We start from the raw sequence: 13,860 nt of genomic DNA on the forward strand, positions 1-13,860 counted from the left end.
CTCCATTACTTTTCTTTATCTTTTTGCTTTTTTAAAGTAATCTGAGCCCTGGCTGGTGTAGCTCAGTGAATTGAGCATGGGCCTGCGAACCACACGATCACGGTTCGATTCCCAGTCAGGGCACATGCCTGGGTTGCAGGCCAGTTCCCAGCAGGGGATTCACAAGAGGCAACCATACATTGATATTTCTCTCCTTCTCTCCTTCCCTTCCCCTCTAAAGATAAATAAATAAAATATTTAAAAAAATAAAAATAAAATAAAAATAAAAAATAAAGTAATCTGTTATTTCTTTTCAACTTTATTACTATTTCATCTTTCCATACTTTTGTCCTCTGTTCCCGGATTTTCTGTTTTATTTCTTTTTCTTTTCTTTCTAAACTTATTGCTCTTTCTTCCATTCCCCTACCATTTTTCTTCTTTCTTCCTTTTATTTCTTTCCTTATCATTTCTTTCTTTTACCCACAAGAGTCACAATCAACTTGAAAATATGAAAAGACCAGAGCTGGACCCATAGAAGAGGCCTCCCAATAGTAGAGTCACAGAGACAAATTGCACATTGTTGTAGGAGAGAAGCCAAAACTTGCTGCATATTTGAGTAGGTGGAAGCAGAGAACAACAGGATAACCAAAAGAGGCTGCATCACTGAAATTCACAGGCATTCCACCACAAAAGTTCATACCATAAACCCAAGGTGTCAAAACAGATTAATCTAAGAAGCTGAGGCTAACAAGAAGAGTCTCACAAACAATGGGAAGACAAAGAAACAATCCCCAAATGAAAGGAAAGGAGGAATCCTCAGAAAGAATGTTAGATGAAGTAGAGGCAAGTCAACTATCAGATACTGAATTCAAAGCACTGGTTATCAGGAAGTTCATAGAGCTCACAATCAGCTACCAGAAACTACAGGGAAGCTACAATGATCTCACTGTGAACTATATCAACATGAAAAAGGAAATGGAAATTATTAGCAAGGGCCAAGAGGAAATGAAGAATACAATTTCTGAATTAAAAAACACAGTGGAAAGCATTAAAAATAGGGTGGATGAAACAGAAGATCGGATTAGTGAATTGGAGGACAAAGTAGAAAGCATCTCACAGAAAGAACAGGAAAGGGAAAAGAGGCTCAGAAAGAATGAAGAGAGATTAAGAGAAATGCAAGACAATATGAAACGTAATAATATCCGAATAATAGGAATACCAGAAGGAGAAGAGGAAGAACAAGGGATAGAAAACATATTTGAAAGAGTAATGAGAGAAAATTTCCCTAATTTGACAAAAGAAAAAGTCACACAAATCCAGGAATCACACAGAGTCCCATTCAAGAGGAACCCAAAGAGGCCCACTTCAAGACACATCATCATTAAAATGGCAAAATTCCAAGACAAAGAGAGAACCTTAAAGGCACCAAGGGAGAAAAAAGAAATAACATACAAGGGCGTCCCAATAAGGTTAGCCACTGACTTCTCAATGGAAACACTCCAAGCAAGAAGAGAATGGCAAGAAATATTCCAAGTAATGAGAACCAGAGGCCTACAACCAAGGCTACTTTACCCAGCAAGGCTCTCAATCAAGATAGAAGGCCAAATAAAGAGCTTCCAAGACAAAAGAAGTCTAAAAGAATTTGCTGCCACCAAGCCAGCTCTACAAGAAATACTAAAAGGTCTGCTTTAAGGAAAGGAAGGAAAAGAGACAGACAGAGAGAAACACAGGTACGAAAATGGCAATGAATAAGTACCTATCAATAATAACATTAAATGTAAATGGATTAAATGCTCCAATCAAAAGACACAGAATAGCGTCATGGATAAGAAAGTATGACCCACACATATGCTGCCTACAAGAGACCCACCTCAGGACAAAAGACCATCACAGACTAAAAGTGAAAGGCTGGAAACAAATTTTCCAAGCAAATGGACAAGAAAAAAAGCTGGGGTAGCAATTCTCATATCAGACAAAATAGACTTCAAAAAAAGAGCCATAAAGAGTGACCCAGAAGGTCACTTCATAATACTCAAGGGAAGAATCCACCAAGAAGACATTAACATCATAAATATATATGCACCCAACATAGGACCACCAAAATATATAAGGAAAATCTTAGAGGAATTCAAGAAAGATATAGACAGCAACACAATTATAGTGGGGGATTTTAACACCCCACTATCAAAAATGGACAGATCTTCCAAACAAAATATCAACACAGACATTGCGGCATTAAACAACACCCTTGATGAAATGGACCTAACTGATATATACAGAGCTCTTCACCCCAAAGAAGCTAAATATACAGTCTTTTCAAATGCACATGGAACATTCTCAAAGATAGACCACATGATAGGGCACAAAACAAGCCTCAACAAATTCAAGAATATTGAAATCATACCAAGCATTTTCTCTGACCATAAGGGACTGAAACTGGAAACCAACCCCAAAGGAAAAAACTCAAAACACCCAAAATCATGGAGACTGAACGGTATGCTATTAAACAATGAATGGGTCAAGAATGAAATTAGGGAAGAAATCAAAAAGTTTCTGGAAACAAATGAAAATGATCTCACAACAACCCAAAACTTATGGGATACAGCCAAGGCAGTCCTGAGAGGGATGTTTATGGCAATACAGGCCTACCTAAAGAAAACAGAAACATTTCAAACAAATGACCTTACTCTACGCCTGCAAGAACTTGAGGAACAACAACAAAAACAGCCCAAAGCAAGTAGAAGGAAGGAAATAACCAAGATCAGAGCAGAACTAAATGACATAGAGACTAAAAGTACAATTCTAAAGATCAGTGAATCCAGGATTTGGTTCTTTGAAAAAATAAACAAAATAGACAAGCCTTTAAGTAGGCTCATCAAGAAAAGAAGGGAACGGACACAAATAAACACAATCGGAAATGAAAGAGGAGAGATTACAACTGATACCACAGAAATAGAAAGGATTGTAAGAAATTACTATGAAGAACTGTATGCCAAGAAATTTGAGAACCTAGGGGAAATGGACACATTTCTAGAAAAATATAATCTCCCAAAACTCAATGAAAAAGAAGTAGAACACCTGAATAGACCAATAACAGCAAAAGAAATTGAAGCAGTAATCAAAAAACTCCCATCACACAAAAGCCCCAGACCAGATGGATTCACAGGAGAATTCTACAAAGCATTTAAGGAAGAGCTAACCCCCATTCTTCACAGACTATTCCAAAAAATCCAAAAGGATGGAAAACTCCCTAACTCCTTTTATGAAGCCAGCATCATCCTAATTCCAAAACCAGATAGAGATACAACAAAGAAAGAAAACTTCAGGCCAATATCGCTGATGAACATAGACGCTAAAATCCTCAACAAAATATTGGCAAATTGCATCCAACAATATATCCAAAAGATTATACACCATGACCAAGTGGGATTCATCTCAGGGATGCAAGGATGGTTCAACATTCGCAAAACAGTAAATGTAATTCATCACATAAACAAAAGCAAAGAAAAAAACCACATGATCATATCAATAGACGCAGAAAAAGCTTTCGATAAGGTACAACACCCATTTATGATAAAAACACTCAGCAAAATGGGAATAGAGGGAACATTCCTCAATATAATAAAGGCCATTTATGAGAGACCTACAGCCAATATCATACTCAATGGACAAAAACTAAAAGTTTTTCCACTAAGATCAGGAACAAGACAAGGATGTCCACTTTCACCACTTCTATTCAATATAGTATTAGAAGTTTTGGCCACAGCGATCAGGCAGGAAAAGGAAATAAAAGGCATCCAAATAGGAAAGGAGGAAACAAAACTGTCACTGTTTGCAGATGACATGATAGTGTACATGGAAAATCCTATAGACTCTACCCAAAAACTCCTCAAACTAATTGATGAATTTGGCAAAACAGCAGGATACAAAGTCAATATCCGGAAATCAAAGGCATTTTTGTATACAAACAATGAATCAGCAGAAGCAGAAATCAAGGAAAAAGTCCCATTCGATATAGCAAAAAGAAAAATAAAATATCTGGGAATAAACCTAACCAAAGAGGTAAAAGACCTGTATGCAGAAAACTACACAACACTGAAGAAAGAAATCAGGGAAGACACAAACAAATGGAAACATATACTGTGTTCATGGATTGGAAGAATTAACATCATCAAAATGTCCATACTACCCAAAGCAATATACAGATTCAATGCAATACCTATTAAAGTACCAATGGCATATTTCACAGACACAGAACAAACACTTCAAAAATTTATATGGAATCATAAACGAGCTCGAATAGCAGCTGCTCTTTTGAGAAAGAAGAACAAAGTAGGAGGGATCACAATACCTGATATCAAACTGTATTACAAAGCCACTGTAATCAAAACAGCCTGGTACTGGCATAAAAACAGGCACATAGACCAATGGAACAGAACAGAGAGCCCAGAAATCAACCCAACCCTCTACAGTCAATTAATATTTGACAAAGGGGGCAGTAACATAAAATGGAGTAAAGATAGCCTCTTCAGCAAATGGTGTTGGGAGAACTGGACAGCTACGTGCAAAAAAAATGAAACTTGAGCACCAACTTACACCATACACCAAAATAAATTCAAGGTGGATAAAAGACTCAAATATAAGCCGTGACACCATTAAAATCCTAGAGGAGAACATTGGCAAGAAAATCTCAGATATTCCACGCAGCAACATTTTTATGGATATGTCCCCTAGAGCAAGGAAGATAAAGGAAAGCATAAACAAATGGGATCTCATCAAAATAAAAAGCTTCTGCATGGCTAAAGAAAACAGTATTAAAATAAAAAGACAACCAACTGTATGGGAAACCACATTTGCCAATGATACCTCAGACAAAGGTTTAATCTCCAAAATATACAAAGAACTTACACAACTCCACTCTAGGAAGACACCAAACCTAATTAAAAAATGGGAAAAGGACTTGAACAGACACTTCTCTAAAGAGGACATACAGAATATACAGAGACACATAAAGAGATGCTCAATATCGTTAGCTATCAGAGAGATGCAAATTAAAACCACAATGAGATACCACTTTACACCAGTCAGGATGGCTATAATAGACAAAGCAACAAACAACAAATGTTGGAGAGGGTGTGGGGAAAAGGGGACCTTAGTTCACTGTTGGTGGGATTGCAGACTGGTACAACCATTATGGAAAACAGTATGGAATTTTCTCAGAAAAATAAAAATTGATCTGCCTTTTGACCCAGCAATTCCACTGCTAGGATTATACCCCAAGAATCCTAAAACACCAATTTCAAAGAACCTATGCACCACAATGTTCATAGCAGCACAATTTACAATAGCCAAGAGTTGGAAGCAACCTAGGTGCCCATCAGTAAATGAATGGATCAAAAAATTGTGGTACATATACACAATGGAATTCTATGCTGCAGAGAGAAAGAAGGAGCTACTACCTTTTACAACAACATGGATGGAACTGGAAAGCATTATGCTGAGTGAAATAGGCCAGGCATTGAAGGACAAATACCGTATGATCTCACCTTTGACAGGAAGCTAAAGAATAAAACAAACAAGCAAACAGAATAAAAACAAAGACACTGAAATAGAGAACAAGTGGGCAGAGACCAGAGGGGAGAGGGAAGGGAACTTAGGGGAAAAAGGGGGAGGGATTTTGAGGAACAAGTATGAAAGACACAGAGATGAGGACTGTGGGGGGGGATGGGAGGGAGGGGGGAGACTGGGCGGGGGGGGGTGGGGTGGGATGGGAGAAATAAATTTAAAAAATGTACTTGAAAAGTAACTAAATAAAATTTAATTTAAAAAAAACATTATGAAATTGCCCATAAATAATGACACTCACAGGAAATGTGAAATATAATCTCACTTACTTTTCTTTGTGCCACTGTTCTTTTAAAAATATAAGAGTTTTTTGCCCTGGCTGGTATGGCCCAGTTGATTGAGTACCAGCCTGTGAACCAAAGGGTCACCAGTTTGATTCCCAGTCAGGGCACATGCCTGGGTTGTGGGCCAGGTCCCCAGTAGGGGCAACCACACATGGATGATTTTCTCCCTCTCTTTCACCCTCTCTTCTCCTCTCTCTAGAAATAGATAAATAAAATCTTTGAAATAAAATATGATAAAAATATAAATGTTTTTACATTTAATTTCAGTAAAATAAAACAAGTTCTACTGTTTCTGAAAAGACAATCTATTGCAGAATAATCTCGATGGCAATAACATGCAAGCTTCCTTAAATAGCTTTCCATTACTTCTGAGATAAGTTTGTAAAAAGATAGCAGGACCCCTGGCCAGGTTGCTCAGAGCAACCAAAAGGTTGTAGGCTCGATTCCAGGTCAGGGCACATACCTAGGTTGCAGGTTCAATCCCTGGTTGCACCACAATCCCTGGTCCAGGCACATATGAGAGACAAGCAATCAATGTTTGTCTCTCACATTGATATCACATTGATACTTCTCTGTCTCTCTCTCTCTCCCTCTCATATCAATAAATGTATCCTTGGGTGAGGATTAAAAAAAGACAGCAGAAAGTCTTATATCTCAAACAAACCAAGAAAACATTTTATGGATTGTAATCACCTAGTACAGAATTGAAACCAAGAAAAAAACAACACTGGGCACTTTCAACAGACAACAGCACATACACCCATGATAAGTCCTGATACAAATATTGAAATGAAAACATACTTTTGCAATGTTCTCATTCCTCTCCCCTTCCCTCAAATAGGTTGGACCTTACAGCACATCTGGCCAGGGCTTTACCTACAGGCTTCAGAAACAATGATCAAGTCTGAATCATCACATTGCTGTGTTTTGTAATTGGGTGCTCTCCAAATGTCAAGCACAAGAAGAACTCAGAACTATTATCAATCTGTAACCATAGAAACTTGATGGGGACAGAGAAGCCCCTGCCAAATTTTTGGCTATCAGCTATAATCCACAAATCTCCTAGTAAGGTTGTGAAAACGTAAAGCCTTAGAAAGTACCATAGGCATATCTCAAGTTATAAAAGTCACTAAAAAAGTGTTCAACTACATCACAAAAAATAGTAATGAAACAATATTTAAGTGACCTACATGAGAGGAATGAGAAGTTTTGTAATATAACTAGAATAATTTTTAAATGACCAACCTGGACAATATAAATTTCTTCTTTCCCACCATACCAGATTTCAAACTTGCGGTTATCTCCTTTTACATGTTCAGTGATTCCAACTTCTTCCATCTATAAAACGTAGGTCAAAATTTTCATGAGCACTTTATTTTGAATATGAAATGATATTAAACCTACCCCCATCATATTCTAAATGAAACAGAATGCCTTACTTAGGAAAATATACATTTTATATTCAAAGAATATGAAATAATATTTTGATCACAGACATTAGTATTTAAATGTTTTCACTAAATTATGCACTTATAGTACAGATTACATGCTCCATTCCAGTGATGAAAACAAAGGTTATCAATGTGAATATCCAAGTAGTCCATCTAATATCAAATTATGTTATAAAGTAACTGTACACTCTGAAAACAAATTATGCATCAAACGTAGAAGAGTAATCAAACATCAGTGCAAAATGTCATCTAAAATTAAATAGTTCTTTTTAGTAATCATTTGCAAGATAAGTTAATGTTATAGATTATTACTTATCTGTAGAGAACCCCACAAGTTACAAAGATCTGATTTATATGGGGCAGGGGAAAATTAGCCAGGTACACAAGAAACCCCTCTATTTCCACCAATCTCTCAGCCTCTCTAGAAGACAAATAATCTGTCATGGGAGGATGTCTTCTTGTAGTCAGTGAAAGTTTTATACACAATATCCCTTCCTTACCACAGGTTTTCTTCTCCTCCTTATGATTGTGCAAAGCAGAACCTCTTCTGTTTTCATTCATTCTGTGCTGCTATAGCATGGTTAATTCCATTTTGAGCAATTTTACTCCATTTTACAACACACATTCTCCTTCAGTCCCCTTCTGCCTTCTCCTTTTTCATTCAATTCCTGCCTAATTATCTAAAGGAATATCTCACTCTCCATTCCATTTAGGAGCCCGGGAAATGGCCCAAATTAGGGCTGACAAGCATTAATAGTAGTGCTAGTAAGACCCTCATATCAAGGAAAAGAAAAGGGATGACTTAGAAATAAAATGGGACATATAAATGCAAGAGCCTGTCACATTCACCCTGAACATTGTCAGAAAATACTTTCAGAATGCCCCCAAACATCTTTCTATTACTATTCAACCACTCTAAGCTACTTTTGCTCAAACATCAGAATTTAAGATATATAACAATCTCATATTCAATACTATTTAAATTGACTTTGCCTCAATAGATGATTTTGTCTCAATAGCATAATAAGATAGAAAGCACAAGCGCTTCGGAGTCCAAGAGGCAACAGTTGGAATTGCATCTCTACCACTTACTAGCTATGTGTCTTGGTATAAGTTGCTTAACTTTTCTGAACTTCAGTTTCCTCAATTATAAAATGGGAAGAAAACCCATTTTCACAGAGATGATATACAATTAAATAACAGGCATTAAATGCTTAGGTCATATACTTTGCTTTTTAAAGCATTAGTTTGCTTTCTCAACTTTCCCTTATTTGAATTGCAATAGTTTTTGTTACTTTTCATTGCACATATCTAGTACATCATTATATATTAAATGAACTTTTTCCGGTTGGCAGATCCCAGGCGTGGGGTGGCAACGGACAGACCAAGTGATCGTACAAAGCAACTGGCTGACCGCAGTCACGCATTCACACATAGATAAACCAGGAAAAGGAACAAGCAGTGAGACAGACAGTGCAACCCAGGGCCCCAGCAATGGGAATCAAATCCTAAAAGCACCTATTGGAGAAACTTTCAGGGGTTGAGGTGCCGGGAGAGGCTCCCAACCTCATGGGAGAATTCGTTGGAGAGACCTACAGGGTCCTAGAATGTACACAAGCCCACAAACCCGGGAACCAGCATCAGAAGGGTCCAATTTGCTTGTGGGAAGTGGCAGAGGGGACCAAAATCCTAGAGAGAGGAGAACAAATGCCATTGCTCCCTCTCTGACCCTGCCCCCACATACAGCATCACGACCCAGCAACTTGGGCTGCCCTGGCCTGGTGAACACCTACCTAAGGCTCCGCCCCACATACGAAACAGGTGTGACCAGACCAAAGCACTATGGTTCAAGCAGAAGAACAGCTTAAAGTCCCAGAGCCAATACTTCTAAGCAACCAAGAGATAGCCAACCTATCAGATGTGCAGTTCAAAACACTGGTAATCAGGATGCTCACAAACTTGGTTGAATTTGGTTGCAAATTAGATGAAAAAATGAAGGCTACATTGAAGCAAAATGCACAGGGAAATGAAGCAAAATGCACAGGGAACCAATAGTGATGGAAACAAAATTGGGATTAAAATCAATTGAGTACACCAGGAGGAAGAAAGAAATAACCAAACAGAAAAGAATGAAGAAACAACAATTCAAAAAAATGAGGAGAGGCTTAGGAACCTCCAGGACATTTTTAAATGTTCCAATATCCAAATTACAGGGGTACCAGAAGGGGAAGAGGAAGAGCAACAAGTGGAAAACTTATTTGAACAAATAATGAAGGAGAACTTCCCCAATCTGGCAAAGGCAATAGACTTCCAGGAAGTCGGGGAAGCTCAGAGAGTCCCAAAGAATGTGGACCCAAGGAGGAACACACCAAGGCACATCATAATTACATTAACCAAGATTAAAATGAAGGAGAGAATTCTAGAAGCAGCAAGAGATAAGGGGACAGTTATCTACAAAAGAGTTCCCATCAGACTGTCAGCTGATTTCTCAAAGGAGACCTTATAGGCAAGAAGGGGATGGAAAGAAGTATTCCAAGTCATGAAATCCAAAGACCTACATCCAAGATTGCTCTATCCAGCAAAGCTTTCATTTACAATGGAAGGGCAGATAAAGTGTTTCTCAGATAAGGTCAAGTTCAAGGAGTTCATCCTCACCAAGGCCTTATGATATGAAATGTTAAAGGGACTTATCTAAGAAAAAGAAGATAAAAAATATGAACAGTGAAAGGACAGTAAACTCAGTTACTAACAACCACACCTAAAACAATAGCAAACTAAGAGGACAGCTAGATCAGAAGTGGAGCCACAGAAATGGAGATCACATGGAGGGTTAGCAACAGGGGAGTGGGAGGGGTAGAGAGGGGGAAAAGGTACAGAGAGTAGGTAGCATGGATGGTAGGTAGAAAATAGACAGGGGAGGGCAAGAATAGTATGGGAAATGTGGAAGCCAAAGAACTTATAAGTATGACACATGGACATGAACTAAAGGGGGGGGGGGGAATGTGGGTGGGAGAGGGTATGCAGGGTGGAGGGGAATGAAGGGAGGGAATAGGACAACTGTAATGGCATAATCAACAAAATATATTTAAAAAATTAATAAAATAAATGAACTTTTTCAGGTCACCCTGGAAAAATATCCATTATATTTAGCATACAATATTGCTCTCAGTTCCAAACAATTCACTTACAAATAATCCACTGGTATACAATCCATTTGTAATTTGTAGATTGTATATATTTTCTCAAATATCAAAATATATAGGCTTTTTTGAAAGGTTTCTATTCATTAAATGTTCACTGTATCATGAACATTTACTCAGTTGCGAACCAATAGGCAGAATTAATGGTCTAACTATATGTATACAGTTATATATAATATACTATAACAATAAAGAACATATAATAAAATTAGGCTGATTCTATAGTTATACCCTGTGGTCTCTGCCTTATCCTTCATATTTTCATTGATGATTCCTGATAGCTATGAGTATGTTTTACTATAAAGCATTTTTATGTCACCATGTCAAGTGTTCAGGGCCCCAACTCTTAACTGAATTGTCCAAGATTAGGAAAGTTTGAAGATGTCAACTACCTTGTTAAATGTCACCCAGTGGGTGAAGAACTCTGGGGTTATAACCAGTAACTACCAATATGTCCCCCCTTTTTTACTGAATTTATTGTGGTGACATTGGCTCACAAAACTGTGCAGTTTCAAGTGTATAACTCAACAAGCATCATCTGCACACAGCATCGTGTGTCCATTGCCCAAGGCAAAATAATGTTCTATCCCCACTTATCTCCCAAAATAACTACCAATCTTAAGACTTTTATCTATGTCTCTGGGATAGAGTTTAGTTATTTTGGGGGGTAGTGTTAGGAAATTGATCTTGAATCACATTAACAAAAAATGTAGCTAGTCTTAGCCCTGGTCATTGTGACTTAGTTGGAGCATCATCCCATACACCAAAAGGATACAGGTTCAATTCGGGGTTGGGACACATAGCTAGGTTGTGGGTTTAATCCCCAGTCAGGGCACATAAGGGAGGCAATTGATCAATGTTTCTTTCTCACACTGATGTTTCTCTTTCTCTCTCTCAAATCAATAAACATATCCTAGGGTGAGGATTTAAAAAAATGTAGCTAGCCTTAAGTGCTATGAAGCATTAGAAGCAGTATACTAGCTATAAAGCAATAACATGGTTGTACCTCAAAAACAGTTTTTGAGATCAAAATAAAGGAACTGAGAATTATAACAGGATACAATTAATATATATTAAAACTACATGTACACAGAACATTAGTATAAATGTATCAAGAACACACAAAGTGAATGATATACATCAAATAAATTACAATGGTTGCTACGAGGGTAGAGTGGAGGTAAGTGTGAAGAATGGGCATTAAAAAAGAATGAAGGAAGGAATGAAAAAATGAATGAACAAGAACAGGCTTCCTGGTATGGTGTGGTGATTAAAGGCTTAGACGGTGGAACCATCTGCCTGGGTCTAAAGCTGCACTGCACCACTTACTAGCTATGTGGAGCAAACCATAGAAATGAAGATCACATGGAGGGTTAGCAACAGGGGAGTGGGAGAAGAAGGGGGGAGAAGGTACAGAAAATTAGCATAGACAGTAGGTAGAAAATAGATAGGGGGAGGGCAAGAATAGTATGGGAAATATAGAAGCTAAAGAATTTGAGACACGTGGTCATAAACTAAAGGGGGGGAATGGTGGAGGAGGGACTCTGCAGGGTGGAGGGGAATGAAGGGGTGGAATAGAACAACTGTAATGGCATAATCAATAAAATATTTTTTTTTAAAAAAAGCAGAGGACAAAACAGGTGTGAATAGGATTCAGCTGTAGGCGGGTTTGAACACCCAGGAAAGGAGATGCCAGGGAATGGAAGAAGGATACAAAAAGAAAGGTGGGGATTTGCTAAGCACATATTCATTTCTAAATTATACTGAGGAAAAGGAAGAAACTGTTTCCTCCTAGTCTCTTCTGTTATAAAAGCTCCCTGCTACTAAGACCAGGAACTCCAGCCAGTACCAGTGGTAAGAGTGTTCATGCAGAAGCCAAGTGACTTCTCATTATTTCAAACTATGCTCTCTGCAGGGCACTAGGGAGCCCACTTGGAGACTGCCAAGGGTTGGAGTAAGAGAGGAAAGGATGGAGGTAAAGCTCTGCTCTCCCTCACTCATTTCAGGCAGAGAAGTTCTGCTTTACCTGACTTCTATATAGGATTTCTACTTAAAATTTCATTGGTGGGAGAAATAGGGGAAGAGGGAGGGGTTAAAGGGGAAAAACCTTTCAGTTATAAAATAAAGAAGTCTTGGGCATGTAATGTACAGAATGGTGACTATAGTTAATAATACTATAGTGCATATTTGAAAGTTACTAACAGAGTAGATCTTAAAATTTCTCATCACAAGAAAAACATTTAACTATGTGGGGTATTGGATGTTAACTGGGCTTATTGTGATCATTTCACAATACATAGAAATATCAAACCATTGTTGTACATGTGAAACTAATGAAATGTCATATGTAAATTACACCTCAAAGGTATGTACCATGAAAATATAAAACCCACCTATTTGAACTGAAAAAGTACACAAACTTAAAAATATATGTGAAAGAATATTATGTTATACAATTCAAATTGTCTTACTTTTAAGGAGTGCTTAAAACTGTATGATGGGTATCTAAGGGAACCTTCTCCACTTTCAACACGCCTTTTACAAAAAACAATGGCTTTTTCATACAAGAAAAGGTGCCGCTGCATTGGTTTGAATCTAGCAAAATCCTTCATTTTTGTAGCGCCTTTTTTGTGTCCAATCCAAACACTGAATGCACCCTGTATTATCATCTTTCCCAGATCATTTAAGTTTCCCTAGAATGGAAAATCAAAACATTAGCACAAAGCAGAGCTACATTCAGATTTCTGACATCAACACTATAGTGTTTAGCTTGAACTACTAAAACCCTGAAGCATAACTGATAAGCTTTTAAAATTTCATCATAAATTTTTATATTAAAACATGCTATGTATCAAATAGTTACAAAATCACTATGGAGTGAAACATCTGAAAAGCTTCCTTTTCCCTGCCTTCATATCTCCATGTGGAGGTAGTTGAGACAGGGTAATTCTTTCCAACTCTTTTCTTGATCCTGATTGATGATGGCATCAACTAGTCCAAATTTTCTCAATGGGTGGTTGTAACTCTAAGTATTTGATCTTTTTCTTCCATATCTATCCTGGACTAGGTCAAGGAGCAATTCTGGGGCAATATGTCTGCTTAGAAGACCCAAATTTTCCTTCAAGCAAGATAATTCAAAGTCTGGACTTAGAGGTAGACTACTGGGAACAAGAGGGATGTCAGAAATCCATTTGGCTAGTGATCTGAAGACAATTCTCCACTCACCACTATTACTAATAATGCTGACATTTGGGTCTACCTCCATTTGTCTGCCTCCTCTTATTTCTCAATGGGTTCCATGAGAGGAGGAAAGTGATATGA

At 37.7% G+C, this 13,860-nt stretch overlaps 1 protein-coding gene across 1 annotated transcript in view; it reads right to left on the reverse strand.

The window, feature by feature from the left end:
* MCF2 (MCF.2 cell line derived transforming sequence) overlaps nucleotides 1–13,860 on the reverse strand; it is an 84,474-nt gene that overhangs the window by 16,118 nt on the left and 54,496 nt on the right. Inside the window, exons 21-22 of the mRNA XM_053662370.1 lie at nucleotides 13,011–13,232; nucleotides 7,134–7,226 (exon numbers count right to left, since the gene is read on the reverse strand). Of these exons, the coding sequence (XP_053518345.1) occupies nucleotides 7,134–7,226; nucleotides 13,011–13,232 (315 nt within the window). The remainder of the gene's footprint in view (nucleotides 1–7,133; nucleotides 7,227–13,010; nucleotides 13,233–13,860) is intronic.

This window comes from Artibeus jamaicensis, unplaced genomic scaffold, assembly GCF_021234435.1.
Source record: "Artibeus jamaicensis isolate MK-2021 breed Jamaican fruit bat unplaced genomic scaffold, CSHL_Jam_final contig_240, whole genome shotgun sequence".
Taxonomy (NCBI): Eukaryota; Metazoa; Chordata; class Mammalia; order Chiroptera; family Phyllostomidae; genus Artibeus; species Artibeus jamaicensis.